The 13,414-nt window shown below is 44.9% G+C and overlaps 1 protein-coding gene across 1 annotated transcript; it reads right to left on the bottom strand.

The window, feature by feature from the left end:
• Window positions 1-2,558: 2,558 nt before the first annotated feature.
• SIRPD (signal regulatory protein delta) lies at window positions 2,559-5,442 on the bottom strand. Its single transcript, XM_068986798.1, has 3 exons — window positions 5,073-5,442; window positions 3,013-3,363; window positions 2,559-2,644 (listed from the first exon to the last, which is right to left on the bottom strand). The coding sequence occupies exons 1-3, from the start codon at window positions 5,440-5,442 to the stop codon at window positions 2,559-2,561; spliced, it is 807 nt and encodes a 268-aa protein (XP_068842899.1).
• Window positions 5,443-13,414: the final 7,972 nt, after the last annotated feature.

Below are 13,414 nucleotides of genomic sequence, written 5' to 3'. Positions count from 1 at the left end.
CTCTGAGAAAAATTGAAGGCAGGAGGCGAAGGGGACAACAGAGGGAGGACAAGGTGATTAGATGGCATCACTCAATGGACATGAGTTTGAGCAAGCTCCAGGAGATGGTGAACGACAGGAAAGCCTGGTGTGCTGCAGTCCATAGGGTCTCAAAGAGTCAGACATGACTGAGTGACTGAACAACAGGCTGTGTTTATGCTTCAGTTCAGTTCAGTTTAGCCGCTCAGTTGTGTCTGACTCTTTGCGACCCCATGAATTGCAGCACGCCAGGCTTCCCTGTCCATCACCAACTCCTGGAGTTTACCCAAACCCATGTCCATTGAGTCGGTGATGCCATCCAGCCATCTCATCCTCTGTCGTTCCCTTCTCCTCCTGCCCCCAGCATCAGGGTCTCTTCCAATGAGTCAACTCTTCGCATGAGGTGGCCAAAGTATTGGAGTTTTAGCTTCAGCATCAGTCCTTCCATTGAACACCCAGGACTGATCTCCTTTAGGATGGACTGGTTGGATCTCCTTGCAGTCCAAGGGACTCTCAAGAGTCTTCTCCAACACCGCAATTCAAAAGCATCAATTCTTTGGTGCTCAGCTTTCTTCACAGTCCAACTCTCACATCCATACATGACCACTGGAAAAACCATAGCCTTGACTAGACGGACCTTTTTTGGCAAAGTAATGTCTCTGCTTCTTAATATGCTATCTTGGTTGGTCATTATGCTTAGCTATCTCAAATTCCCTATATAGCTTGTCTGTTTCTTAGGAGTTCTCAATCTCATATACCCCTTTGTGTCTTCCTGTGAAACTGCCTAATATCTGAAGCTCTAATGAAACCTCTTCAATGGCTTCTGTTTTCTGCATTTCTAAACTGTGCTGCTGTTCCTGTTAGAGTTCTGAGTCAGATGATACAGAAACTAATCCCACAGTCAGCCCCAAGACAAGTCACAATGTCGGATGAATGGCCCACTGTGTTTCCAAGGGCGGAGCAGGCACGTAAGGTTTCCTGCCAGTTGTGCTGCTTCACCAGGTTGAAGGAGGATGAGTATAAAAAACACTGCACACTCCTGCAGCTTTCACTGGAATCCTGTCCCGTGACTGCAGAACAAAGGCTGCGGACCTTCCTATTCTGCTCTATTGCTAATGTCACTCCTTTAAATAATAATAATAATTATTATTATTTTGCCAGTTTCACTGGCAAGTAGATTTGTGGAGCTCCTCACACTGTCACGCCATTTGCATAAGTCTATTCTGGTTGTTTTAAACCCTAAAATTGTGACAATTAATTACAGCAAATGTATACTTAGCTGAGTATTTAAAAACTGTATGAATGTGTACTTCTCATTTATCATATATAAATGGTACCTATTTGTACTTTAATAGGGAAGTTGAACTAATTCACGATAATTTCCCTCTAAATCGTCCTCATGCACACCTCCACCTCCGCTCTAACTGGGGTCTTCTTATTGGGAAGAAGGCAAAACCATAAGCCTAAAGGATTACGGGAGTGAGAGAATTGCCTGTGTACCTTCCAGCCTCTGGGTCTCAATGTTCTTCTACATTATAGGAAGCATTCAGACCTTGAGGCAGACACATGTTGCTTTCAGTCTGTTAAGCACTTGTTTCAATGGGTTGATGATTTTTCTACCTGATACCTCCTCTCCTTTGCAATTATGAGCAAGAAAAAGCACAGGAAAGGCAAATTTGAGTGATTCACTGGGACTCATTTGTGGAGTCTGGGGAAAAAGGAGCTCTCTTCCCATGCTGGTTGCTAAGATGAAGGAATGAACGTCAACATTTTCTTTATTGGATTGGTAAGGCCTACATACAAGCAAGAAAGACAAATATAGGAAGCGACAGAGATGAGAGAATTTCAGAGAGTAAAAGCCTTCGAGGCTGTGAGCCCAAATTCAGACTTTTTGTTCTTGATTCATGCCTTGAACACATGAGGAAGCTAGAACTCTCCTCAGGTATAGGATCACGCAACTCCTTTGTTTTCTTTGGAGAGGGGAGGGTCATTAAACTAACATATTAAGTTCCTCCTTCTTGTAAGAAAAGGTTCTCCACTAATATAAAGCATGCTGAAGAGAGCCCAGACCAACCTCACCTCTATCCCCTACTGTCTGTACTCCTGAATCTCCTTGAGTTTCAGTTTACTCATCTGTGCAGTGAGGACAGGCATTGTTACGCTCAAGTTGCTATGCAGGTAACTATAATAATATAGGGAAAGTGTTTGGGATATAGTAGATGCCCAATAAACAGTAATGTTTTCATATCACCAATTTAATCATTCCTCGGGCCGGGTATTGCTCAGAGGTCACAATAAAATAGAAAAACAAAATACAGTAAGACTTTAGAAACAGAAAAAACTGATTGGAAATTGTACTTCAGTGCTCCGTGGATGCTCTTTATCAGCTGGCATCCTTTAGGACGGTACTGACTTTAGCAAAGAGCCTTAAAGGAGAGGTTTTCTCTCCTATCATTGGAGGTCCAGAGGTGGGGTTGGAATCAGGAGCAATACGGATATTCAATGTTGTCAACCCACATTCTTTACATTTTTGCACTTCTCTAGAGTAGATTTTTATTCCAGTTGGTTCCCCTCATGGCCAAAAAATGTCTGCCTGGAGTATCCAGGACAAAATTATTTCTTGTTCCTAGCCAACAGGGGAGAAAATTGTATTAGTTTCCTAGATTTCTCTTATGGACACAAACTGACTTAAGTCAGTCTCATCTGAGTCAACTGCCAGTAGGGGTGAAACTACCTTAATTGGTTTAGCCTAGCTATTGAGGGTGGGTTGAATGTTGGAATGTTAAACAAAACATCTCTCATCACTCATCAACCTTTCTGACTCTCAGAGTCTCCTCCCATAAAAAACTTAAATCACAGGTTTCTGAGAGAATGACCAGATCAAGTGTATACCGTACCTTTGACAGTATCTAGCAGAATGTAGTTGTTCAATGACTAGAGGACATTATTACTGCCACAATATCACATGACAGAAGGTGGAAGAGTCAAACTCACCAGTAACAGTCACCTTGGTGCCCCGACCTGACTGGTACTCTATGTCAGGTTTGCCCTCTTTGAACTTCACACAGAAGTACGTGCCGGCATCTTTAAGAGAGATTTCACTGATGCGAATGGAAAAGTCTTTGTTGCCAGCTTTGGCCATGTTTCCAATTTGGTTTACTCTGGGAAAGAGACCCCTTTGAAAATTGTAAATTAATTCACGATTTGGTCCAGTCCCCTTGAACCATAAGACGGGTCCATTTGGAAATGAATCTGGTACGCTGCAACTCAAAGTGAGTGTTTCCCCAGGTGACACAGTCTGTGATAGCTCAGCTTGCTGCACCTTGAACATCTCATGTGTGACTCCTGAAAAGAAACTCAAAATCATCTCCCATTTCCTCTGCTCTGACCTAGGCAGGATTAAGAAAGCTGGATCCAGATCAAGGTTGGGCCTCAATCATTCATCATTTTAGTGATATGTATGAGTACCCACACACTGAGTTTAGAGTGGCCACTGCAAGTACAGGCAGCTCTTTCCCCAAGTGCTAACAGAGGGGAGTCAATTCAGAGGACTAGATGAATCACCTCCCCAATTTCATTCCTCAGCCCCTAAGAAAAGGAAAGGAAGATGGATAGGGAGGGCTGGGTTTGTGAATGGGTAATGTTCATAGAAATAAATCTTCTTCTTATCTAAATGCCAAAAATTGCTCAATACACTTGGAGATGGATCCAAGTCTCCTCTGCCCACCCCACATGTCCAGAGAACTTGGCATTGGCCTTTACCTCTCCTCTGAAGGGTAATCAGTCACTGATTTGCAGAGACATTAATGCTGAGGAGTGTAGAGAAAGAGGAAGTAAAGAAATCAGAAACATAAAAATCAGGTGGGCATATATTCTTGAAGGCAGAGTGTGAGTCTTTTACTTATCTCCTCAAGAGGGACTTCCCTGGTGGCTCAGACTGTAAAGCATCTGCCTACAATGTGGGTAGACCTGGGTTCGATCCCTGGGTCAGGAAGATCTCCTGGAGAAGGAAATCGCAACCCACTCCAGTACTTTTGTCTGGAGAATCCCATGCATGGATGGAGGAGTCTGATGGGCTACAGTCCATGGGGTCGCAAAGAGTCAGACACGACTGAGCGATTTCACTTTCACTTTCAAGAGGGAAGAGGGGGACAGTTGATTCTACTCAACAAAAAGAGAGAAGAGCCTCAAGGGATTGCACCAATTTTGAGGGTCCACCACTGACCCCTAATTCCCACTACCACCAACCTTACTACCCCACATGATATCAGGTCCTGATAATAATCTCTCCTTTCAAGTTATCAAACCATCAAATCATAGATGGCCTAAGATGTCAGCAGGGAGACAAGGGAACTCTTGAAGCCAGGAGAGAATGGGAGGTAAGCTATCTATACCCATGTTTTTCAAGTTGAAATCAATGTGTGAATTTTCCATGGCCAGTTAGATGCCATGGAATGCGGCTGAACTTAAGGAAAACATTACTGGAGAAGACAAGTTTTCCCAGCAGAACAGAGGATACCCTAATCTCATTGTATTTCATGAAACTAATTCGGAGTGGCAAGGAGTAAGAAGCACTGGCTGTCCTCTGAGAATAAAAGGACAACAGAGCTTGGAGTGCAATGCTCAGGGCAGATTCTCAGGGTAAGGTCAAGTGCTAGGAGAGTGACTCAGCCTCTCTAGGAGGGCTTTTCTAAACAAGCCTCCAAACTCTGTTTTCTAACGTTTTGGACATGTTCATAAAGTGTTCATAGAGTGCGCACATGTCGTGCATTTTACCTACATAACATCTTTTCAATGGGGAATGTCCATTGTCCTTAATTTGGTTTCTGGTGGCCATTAAAGAAGAGCATAGCCTGTCAACTCAGCCTGATTCAATATTGGGCATAGGATGCCAGAAGGATCAGAAGGGCCATCTGCAAAATCCCAGCCTATAGGGCAGATTGTGAGTGAAGGGGTACAGTATCCAGTGTAGAGTAATGATTTGGTACAAGTTGAAGATTTTTAAAAACATATCTTAAAAATCAGGAAGATAGAATTTGTCAAACTGTACTTACCATTCACAGACACATAGGTGCCTGGGCCAGCTAAATATGCCTTGTCAGGATGCCCTATTGTTAACTTCACACAGTAGTACATGCCAGCATCCTTAGGCGAAACATCACTGATGCGGATGGAATAGTCTGTTTGGTTGGCCATTGAATTTACCACTTGGGATACTCGGGGGAATTGGCGTCCGTTGAAACTGTAGATTAATTTTCGTCCTAGCCTAGCGTCCTTGAACCACAAGACAGGCCCTGCTGGAGATGGTGCAGGAATGTTGCAGCCCAAGGTTATGACATCTCCAACCTTGGCTGACACTGAACTCTCAGGCTGGTTCACCTGGAAATCTTCAATTGAAGTTCCTAGAAAGAAACTGTGTGTCATTTCTCATATTCCTTGTCTTGGTGCAAAATGCTCTGAGGGTCTGGTTCTAGATCAAGGTGGGGGTCTGACGGCACACTCTTAAGCAACATGTACTGGCACCAAAGTATGCAAATCGCAAATTTGATTGCCATGTGGGATGAGGAGAAGAGGACCAGCATATAGAAAGGAAAATGGAACTTTCTTTCTCCATCAAGATATAAGAATAGCCTGGAGCATGTGTGTGTGTGTTAGTCACTCAGTCGTGTCCGAGACTTTGTGACTCCAGGGACTGCAGCCCACCAGGCTCCTCTGTCCACGGGATTCTCCAAGGCAAGAACACTGGAGTGGGTTGCCATGCCCTCCTCCAGGGGATCTTCCCGAACCAAGAACCTGCATCTTCTGCAATTCCTCATTGCAAGCAGATTCTTTACCAGCAGAGCCTTTAGGGAAGCCCCAGACTGGAGCATAGTCGGCACTAAATAAACATATCGTCAATGAACCCGTGAATGGATTTACAGTAAATAAAAAATGTGAAATAAAAGTTGAGTCAGATTTTTCTCTATGTACCTGTCTGCTGAGAAATTTGTATGCAGATGAATAAGAAACAGTTAGAACCAGACATGGAACAATGGACTGGTTCAAAATTGGGAAAGGAGTACGACAAGGCCGTACATTGTCACCCTGCTTATTTAACTTCTATGCAGAGTGCAGTGCTGTGCATAGTCACTCCATCGTGTCTGACTCTTTGCGATCCCGTGGACTGCAGCCCACCAGGCTCCTCTGTCCATGGGGATTCTCCAGGCAAGAATACTGGAGTGGGTTGCCATACCTTCCTCCAGGAGATCTTCCAGACCTAGGGATTGAACCCAGGTCTCCTGCACTGCAGGCGAATTCTTTACTGACTGAGCCGCCAGGGAAGCCCTCTATGCAGAGCACATCACGCAAAATGGCAGGCTGGAAGAATCGCCGGCTAAATCAAGACTGCAGGGAGAAATACCAACGACTTCAGAGGCTTCCCTGGTGGCGCAGAGGTCAAAGCATATGCCTGCAATGTGGGAGACCTGGGTTAGATCCCTGGGTCAGGAAGATCCCCTGGAGAAGGAAATGACAACCCACTCCAGGATTCTTGCCTGGAGAATCCCATGGACGGAGGAGTCTGGTGGGCTACAGTCCATGGGGTCACAAAGAGTCGGACACGACTGAGTGACTTCACTCAGCTATGCAGAAGATACCACCCTAATGGCAGAAATTGAAAAGGAACTTAAGAGCCTCTCAATGAGAGTGAAAGTGACTGAACAACAACACTTAGTGGCTGAACAACACCACCAGAATTAGAGATAAGGCCAAAAGCTAAGGACATTGTGCTGATAACCAACATGCTATATACAGAGCGCAGTTTTCAAACGCAGGCATCTCCCTTTCTTCATGTGGAAGCCCAGGTGCCCAGATACACACCAAGACTTGCATTCTCCATTAAATGTATATTTTCCTTAAGGGGTATAAAACTGGCTATTGCAATGTGAAAACAGCTCAGTTATTAAAATGTGTAATGTTTATGGATGCTCAACCCAATGCAACAAATTCTTAGTACTCAGTACTACTCTTGTTGTGCGTTCTTGAGTATTATACAGGGAGCACTGACACTGAGTTCATGGAAGATACACAGAGCGTATATAAGATAAGTTCTACAAACTATGGAAGATTTTTCCTCTTGAATGATTTCTCAAGCCTAGCATATTTCTTTTCTATCTTTGAATAACAAATTACCACAAACTTATTGGCTTAAGAAACACCTATTCATCATTGTTTGGTTTATGTGAATCAGGAATTCAGGCACAGCCTAGTTTAGTTGTCATGCACGGAAAGATGATGCAAAGACACAGGGAAAACACCATCTACAATTTAAAGAATGTTTGAGGCTACCAGAAGCTGAGAGAGGCCTGGAACACACTCTCCCGCATAATTTATAGCAGCTTTATTCAAATTTTCAAAACATGAAAACAAGAAGATCTTCAGTTGGTGAATGGATAAAGAAATTGTGGTAAATCCAGACAGTGGGATATTATTCAGCGCCAAAAAGAAATGAGCAGATAAGCCCTGAAAGGATATGGAGGAACCTTAAATGTTTATTACTAACTTAAAGGATGAGCCCATATGCTGTAGAGGCTTCTCAGGTGGCGCTAATGGTAAAGAACCTGCCTGCCAGTGCAGGAGACATGAGAGATGTGGGTTCCATCCCTGGGTTGGGAAGATCCCCTGGTGGAGGGCATGGCAACCCACTCCAGTACTCTTGCCTGGAGAATCCCATGGACAGAGGAGCCTGGTGGGCTACAGTCCATGGGGTCGCAAAGAGTTGGACGCAACTGAAGGGACTTAGCATGCACACGCTGCAGGATTCTAATTACATGACAGGAAACTATATGACATGCAAAACTTAGGCAATAAGAATATCAGTGCTTGGCAGGGAGTAGGAGGAAAACAGAGAAAAACAGGCAGAGCACAGATAATTGTAGGATGCGGAAACTGCCCTGTATAATACCATAAAGCTGGGGGATGCCTATCATAATACATTTACCCAAATCCACGGAATGTACAACACCAAGAGTGAACCGTAGGGAAAACTCTGGACTTTGGCTGTTAATAATTTGTCATTGCAGGTTCCTCAGTTCTAACAAAATGATCCCTCTAGTGCAGGATGCTAAAAACAGAGAGGCAAGGATGCGTGGGGGTGGGGAGTAGTATGGGAGATCCTTGTACCTTGTGGTTAGTTTTGCTGTGAACCTAAAACTATCTTGAAATATAAAGACTATTATTTGAAAAGTCATTGCCATACCGTGGGTCATCTAGACTTTCTTCTACATAGTTTCATGTTTTACATTTAGGTCTATGATTCATTTTTTTAATACGCACACACGTATGATTCATTTTCAATTAATTTTTGTGAAAAGTCACTTTGTGCTTCTCCAATAGTGTGTAGGCTATTCTGGATCTTCTGTTCCATCATATAAACTTCAGAATCAATCTGTCACTATCCATAAATTAACCTGCTGGCTTTTAATTGGGATTGCATTTAATATATAGATCAAGTTGGGGAGAACTGATACCTTGACAATATTTATCTTACTAGCTATAAACATGTAATACATATTTATATATAATTAAATATACATATTCAGTTCTTTCTTCTTTGATGTTTTTGATCAATTTTGTAGCTTGCTTCACACAGCTCTTGATACAAATTAGGTTTATACCTAAGTGATAGACTTTATTTTCTTGGGCTCCAAAATCACTTCAGATGGTGACTGCAGCCATGAAATTAAAGGACGCTTGTGCCTTGGAAGAAAAGCCATGACAAACCTCAGCAGTATATTAAAAAGTAGAGATGTTACTTTGCCAACAAAGTTCCATCTAGTTGAAGCTATGGTTTTTCCAGTAGCCATGTATGGAAGTGAGAGCTGGACTGTAAGCTGAATGCCAAAGAATTGATGCTTTTGAACTGTGGTGTTGAAGAAGACTCTTGAGAGTCCCTTGGACTGCAAGGAGATCCAACCAGGAGATCAGTCCTGAATATTCATTGGAAGGACTGATGCTGAAGCTGAAATTCCAATACTTTGGCCTCCTGATGTGAAGAACTGACTCATTGGAAAAGACCCTGATGCTGGGAAAGATGGAAGGCAAGAGAAGAAGGGGATGACAGAGAATGAGATGATTGGATGGCATCACTGACTCAATGGACATGAGTTTGAGCAAGCTCTGGGAGTTGGTGATGGACAGGGAAGCCTGGTGTGCTGCAGTCCATGGGGTTGCAAAGAGTCAGACATGACTGAGAGACTGAACTGATCACCTTTCTTGGAGGTAATTTAAATTTAAATGATCACATGCTTGTTTCAGTATGTGCTGTGCTTAGTTGCTCAGTTGTGTCCGATTCTTTGCTTTCCTTCCAAGGAGCAATGTATACCTGTCACGCTGCTGCTGCTGCTGCTAAGTCGCTTCAGTCGTGTCCGACTCTGTGTGACCCCATAGACGGTGGCCCACCAGGCTCCTCCGTCCCTGGGATTCTCCAGGCAAGAACACTGGAGTGGGTTGTCATTTCCTCCCCCAGTGCATGAAAGTGCAAAGTGAAAGTGAAGTCGCTCAGTCGTGTCCGACTCTTAGCAACCCCATGGACTGTAGCCCACCAGGCTCCTCCATCCGTGGGATTTTTCAGGCAAGAGTACTGGAGTGGGGTGCCATTGCCTTCTCTGTCAGCCCTTGCCTATCTAGCATCCTCAGCGATGTCGTCTGGGCCAGAGACTTCTGGAAGCTCATGATGGGCAGGTGGGTTAAAGCTCCAGCATGAGTTGAGTAGCAGGGCCTCCCTGGGCCGCGGAGCTACAGGAAGGAAGGTAGATCTCTGGCCTCATCCTCTTGGCTATATAGTTGAGCTTTATGAGAGACTCTTCCTCTTCACTCCAGAGGGGTCAAAGGTATAAAATGAGTCCTAGTCCAATGTCTGGTGTGGGCTCCTGGCTTTGCTGAGGATCCCTGCATATAATACAGGAAGTTGCCTCTTTTCTCCTCTTGCAGAGAAGTTATTTTTGATAATTTGACAGAAGGAAGTTGAGAGTTTTCGAGATGGTGATTGTTTGTACATTACAGAATGGGGAAGGTAGAGGTCTGAGGAACATTCTCAAAGAGGTAAAAGCGACACACATAGAAACATACCTGGGAAAGTGACGTCTGCCTCTCCTGTCCGTACTGGGCCTGGGGCCAGCTCTGCAGTAAGGAAATGGAGGGGCAGAAGAAAACACTCAGAAATAGAGAGGAGCTATCATGTTCACCTGCTTCTCTCTCACCTCTGGAATGGGCTCAACCCCAGCTCAAGGGTTGTGTCCTGGGACTCTTGGCCCACTCTCAACTGGCGCCCCTTTACTCTCCAAGCATCCATAGTCAGGCACTGACTGCTTCCTTGTGATCCCTGCGTTTGCCTCAGGGACCGACTGGATGTCAAGGCCAGGAGAGGTGTTAAAAAAGCAGAATGCAGAGCAGGGCCCAAAGATCCTCTATGAGATGACAAGACTCCCCCTCCCCTTGTGACATCTCCATTCTATCCCATTGTTCTGGAGTGATGAATTCCACACTGGGAAACCCATTAATGGACCCTGCTGAAGACTGGACAGCCTCTTATCTCTAGCCTCCATCACCCTATGCTTCCTTCCACCTCCAGCCATCTTCACACCTTCTATGGAGCTCTGAAGACTTCAGAGTGAGGGATTTTCAGTGGCATGATGGTCAACAGCACTGGCTTTGGAACCAGATACATTTTAGGTTCAAATCTTGATTCCATTTCTTAGTAACTGAATCATCTTGAGCCCATTATACAGACTTGTATATCCTTTGACCTGGAAATCTTCACTTTGCACTTCTAACATTCAAGGCTGAGTTCATGATCTACACTCAGACATTCCTTTCTCCTGCCCAACCCTGTTCAGTATGTGGCATATAATTTATCCATTTGGTTAAACCAAGAAGAGACCCATCCTCTTCATCCTTACTCATCCACTTATATCTATTCCCTATCAGACCCTGTTAATTTTATCTCCTCCTGCTGCTAAATGCTGCTGCTGCTGCTAAGTCGCTTCAGTCGCGTCCGATTCTGTGCGACCCCATAGACGGCAGCCCACTAGGCTCCCCCGTCCCTGGGATTCTCCAGGCAAGAACGCTGGAGTGGGTTGCCATTTCCTTCTCCTAAACATGTCTTAAATCTAGTTCTCTGTATCCACCGTTATCTTTTACATAGAGGAAAATGATTACCTCCTAATCAGGCTACTCCAGTTTCTCCTGCCCTGCCCTACAATCTTTTCCTCTTTCTTTATCCATGTCTTTCAGAACACAGATCTGATCATACACCTCTTTGGCATAAACACTTCTGTGGACTCTGATTGCTCTCGGTATAGTAAGGCAATTTAGTACGTAGTAGTATATGTAAATAATTCGATTCATCCATGACTGGTGTGGCCCCTAGAAGACAAAGGGTTTCCCTGCCTTTTCTGGTACCCAGCACAACCTCTTTGTCTCAGGTTGGTTTCCTTGGGAAATGGACTCTGAGGTGAAGATGAGCATGTTATTTTCTCAAGAGGTACTTTTAGAATCAACTTCTGCGGAAGGGAGAGAGAGGAAGCAGGACCGCATAGAAGAAGTTGAGCTGCAACAAAATTCTAATGAAGATATCAGCAGGGCTCCCATGGAGCTCTGGGGCTAGGATGTTCCTTCAGGGTTGTCCTGAGCTTAGCGGAGAGCGCTGGGCTTTCATGTCACCATGTTGATGAGTCGATGAATGTGGCATGTGACCAGGCAAGACTTTGGGCAAGCTGGGTCTCCTCAGTTGATGCAGTCACAAGGAGGATGACAGGCAGGGGCCATCTCTGCAAGCTGGTGCATAACAACATCCTCCGTGCCCTTGGGAACATCTTCCACCTGGGAGTCTGGACTCGGGACATGTATTAACTTCCCCACAATTAGGTCCTCAAAGCCACCTCATATCACCTGGGAAACTCAAAGTTCTCTGACCCTACTTGGCCTGACCTTGTTGTTGTTTGTTCGCTAAGTTGTGTCCGACACTTTGCAGCTCCATGAACTGCAGCACGCAAGGCTTCCCTGTCCTTCATTATCTCCCTGAGTTTGCTCAAATTCATGTCCATCGAGTCGGTGACGCCATCCACCCATCTCATCCTTTGTTGCCCCCTTCTCCTCTTGCCCTCAATCTTTCCCAGTGAGTCAGCTCTTCGCATCAGGTGGCCTGATCTGGATTTTACTAATTGGAAAAGTTCAGCATGAATGTCATAGAGGCCTAAGATGCAGCTTTCTCTGGGATCTCTGAGTGCCTGGGTTAGCAGTGAGCTCTGGCAGAGGACAGAGGAAGCAAGAGAAGGGAACCGCAGACCTGTAAGATGAGATAAAATGTGGGTATACTAACACAGAAACCTCCTCACCACGTATTTCCTTACACTGTTTCCCAAAGGGACACAAGAAGACAAAATGTTCTATTTTATTTAATAGGCTTTTCAAAAATAATTTTAGATTTATAGAAAAACTTAGATGATAAAACAAAGAGTTCCCATATACCCCTACACACAATATCCTATTATTAGCGTCTTATATTAGTGTCGGAGAAGGCAACAACAGTCCACTCCAGTACTCTTGCCTGAAAAATCCTATGGATGGAGGAGCCTGATAGGCTGCAGTCCATGGGGTCGCGAAGTCGGACACGACTGAGCGACTTCACTTTCACTTTTCACTTTCATGCACTGGAGAAGGAAATGGCAACCCACTCCAGTGTTCTTGCCTGGAGAATCCCAGGGACAGGGGAGCCTGGTGGGCTGCCGTCTATGGGGTCGCACAGAGTCGGACATGACTGAAGCGACTTAGCAGCAGTAGCAGTATATTAGTGTGGTGCGTTTGTTGCAATTAATGATATTGGTACATTATCAGTAACTGAAGTCTTCATTTGGTTTTTGTCTTAGCTCTGGGAGTTATAACAAAACTGTTGAAAGGAGAATACATTCCCCCCCTACCCCGTTAAAACCAGGAATGGGGATCCTGTGTACTCAGGAGGTAAAAGAGAACCTCAAAGTGTGGGGAGTTGGTGAACACAGGAACACACAAGACAGAATAACTCCTCAGTATAGGGATGCTGGTGTGTGGTTCATGGTCAAGTCCAAGGTGATGGACAAGAGAGAACCTGACCTGTTTTGTGCTGACTTTCTTCTCGTATTTGTGAGTCAGTCCCCAGAGGTCCTTCCCATGATCCCTGCCTAGGACCATGTATTGAGACCCAGCTCTGGGGACCTCAGGGGCATATGGGCAGGGAGTTCTCCATGGAAGGGAGGCATCTGGAAAGTCATGGAAGGTTCCAACTGAGACATCCTAGGCTGGGCCCCTCAGGGAGGGAAGGAGGCAGCAGAGGCTGAGGGTGGCACCTAGTAGGGAGGAAGGAAGGAGCTGGGGGAAACAT

Source organism: Capricornis sumatraensis, chromosome 15 (genome assembly GCF_032405125.1).
Source record: "Capricornis sumatraensis isolate serow.1 chromosome 15, serow.2, whole genome shotgun sequence".
NCBI classification, from domain to species: domain Eukaryota; kingdom Metazoa; phylum Chordata; class Mammalia; order Artiodactyla; family Bovidae; genus Capricornis; species Capricornis sumatraensis.
The sequence above is the reverse complement of the archived record's forward strand: the minus strand, read 5'-3'. Positions and strand labels throughout refer to the sequence as shown.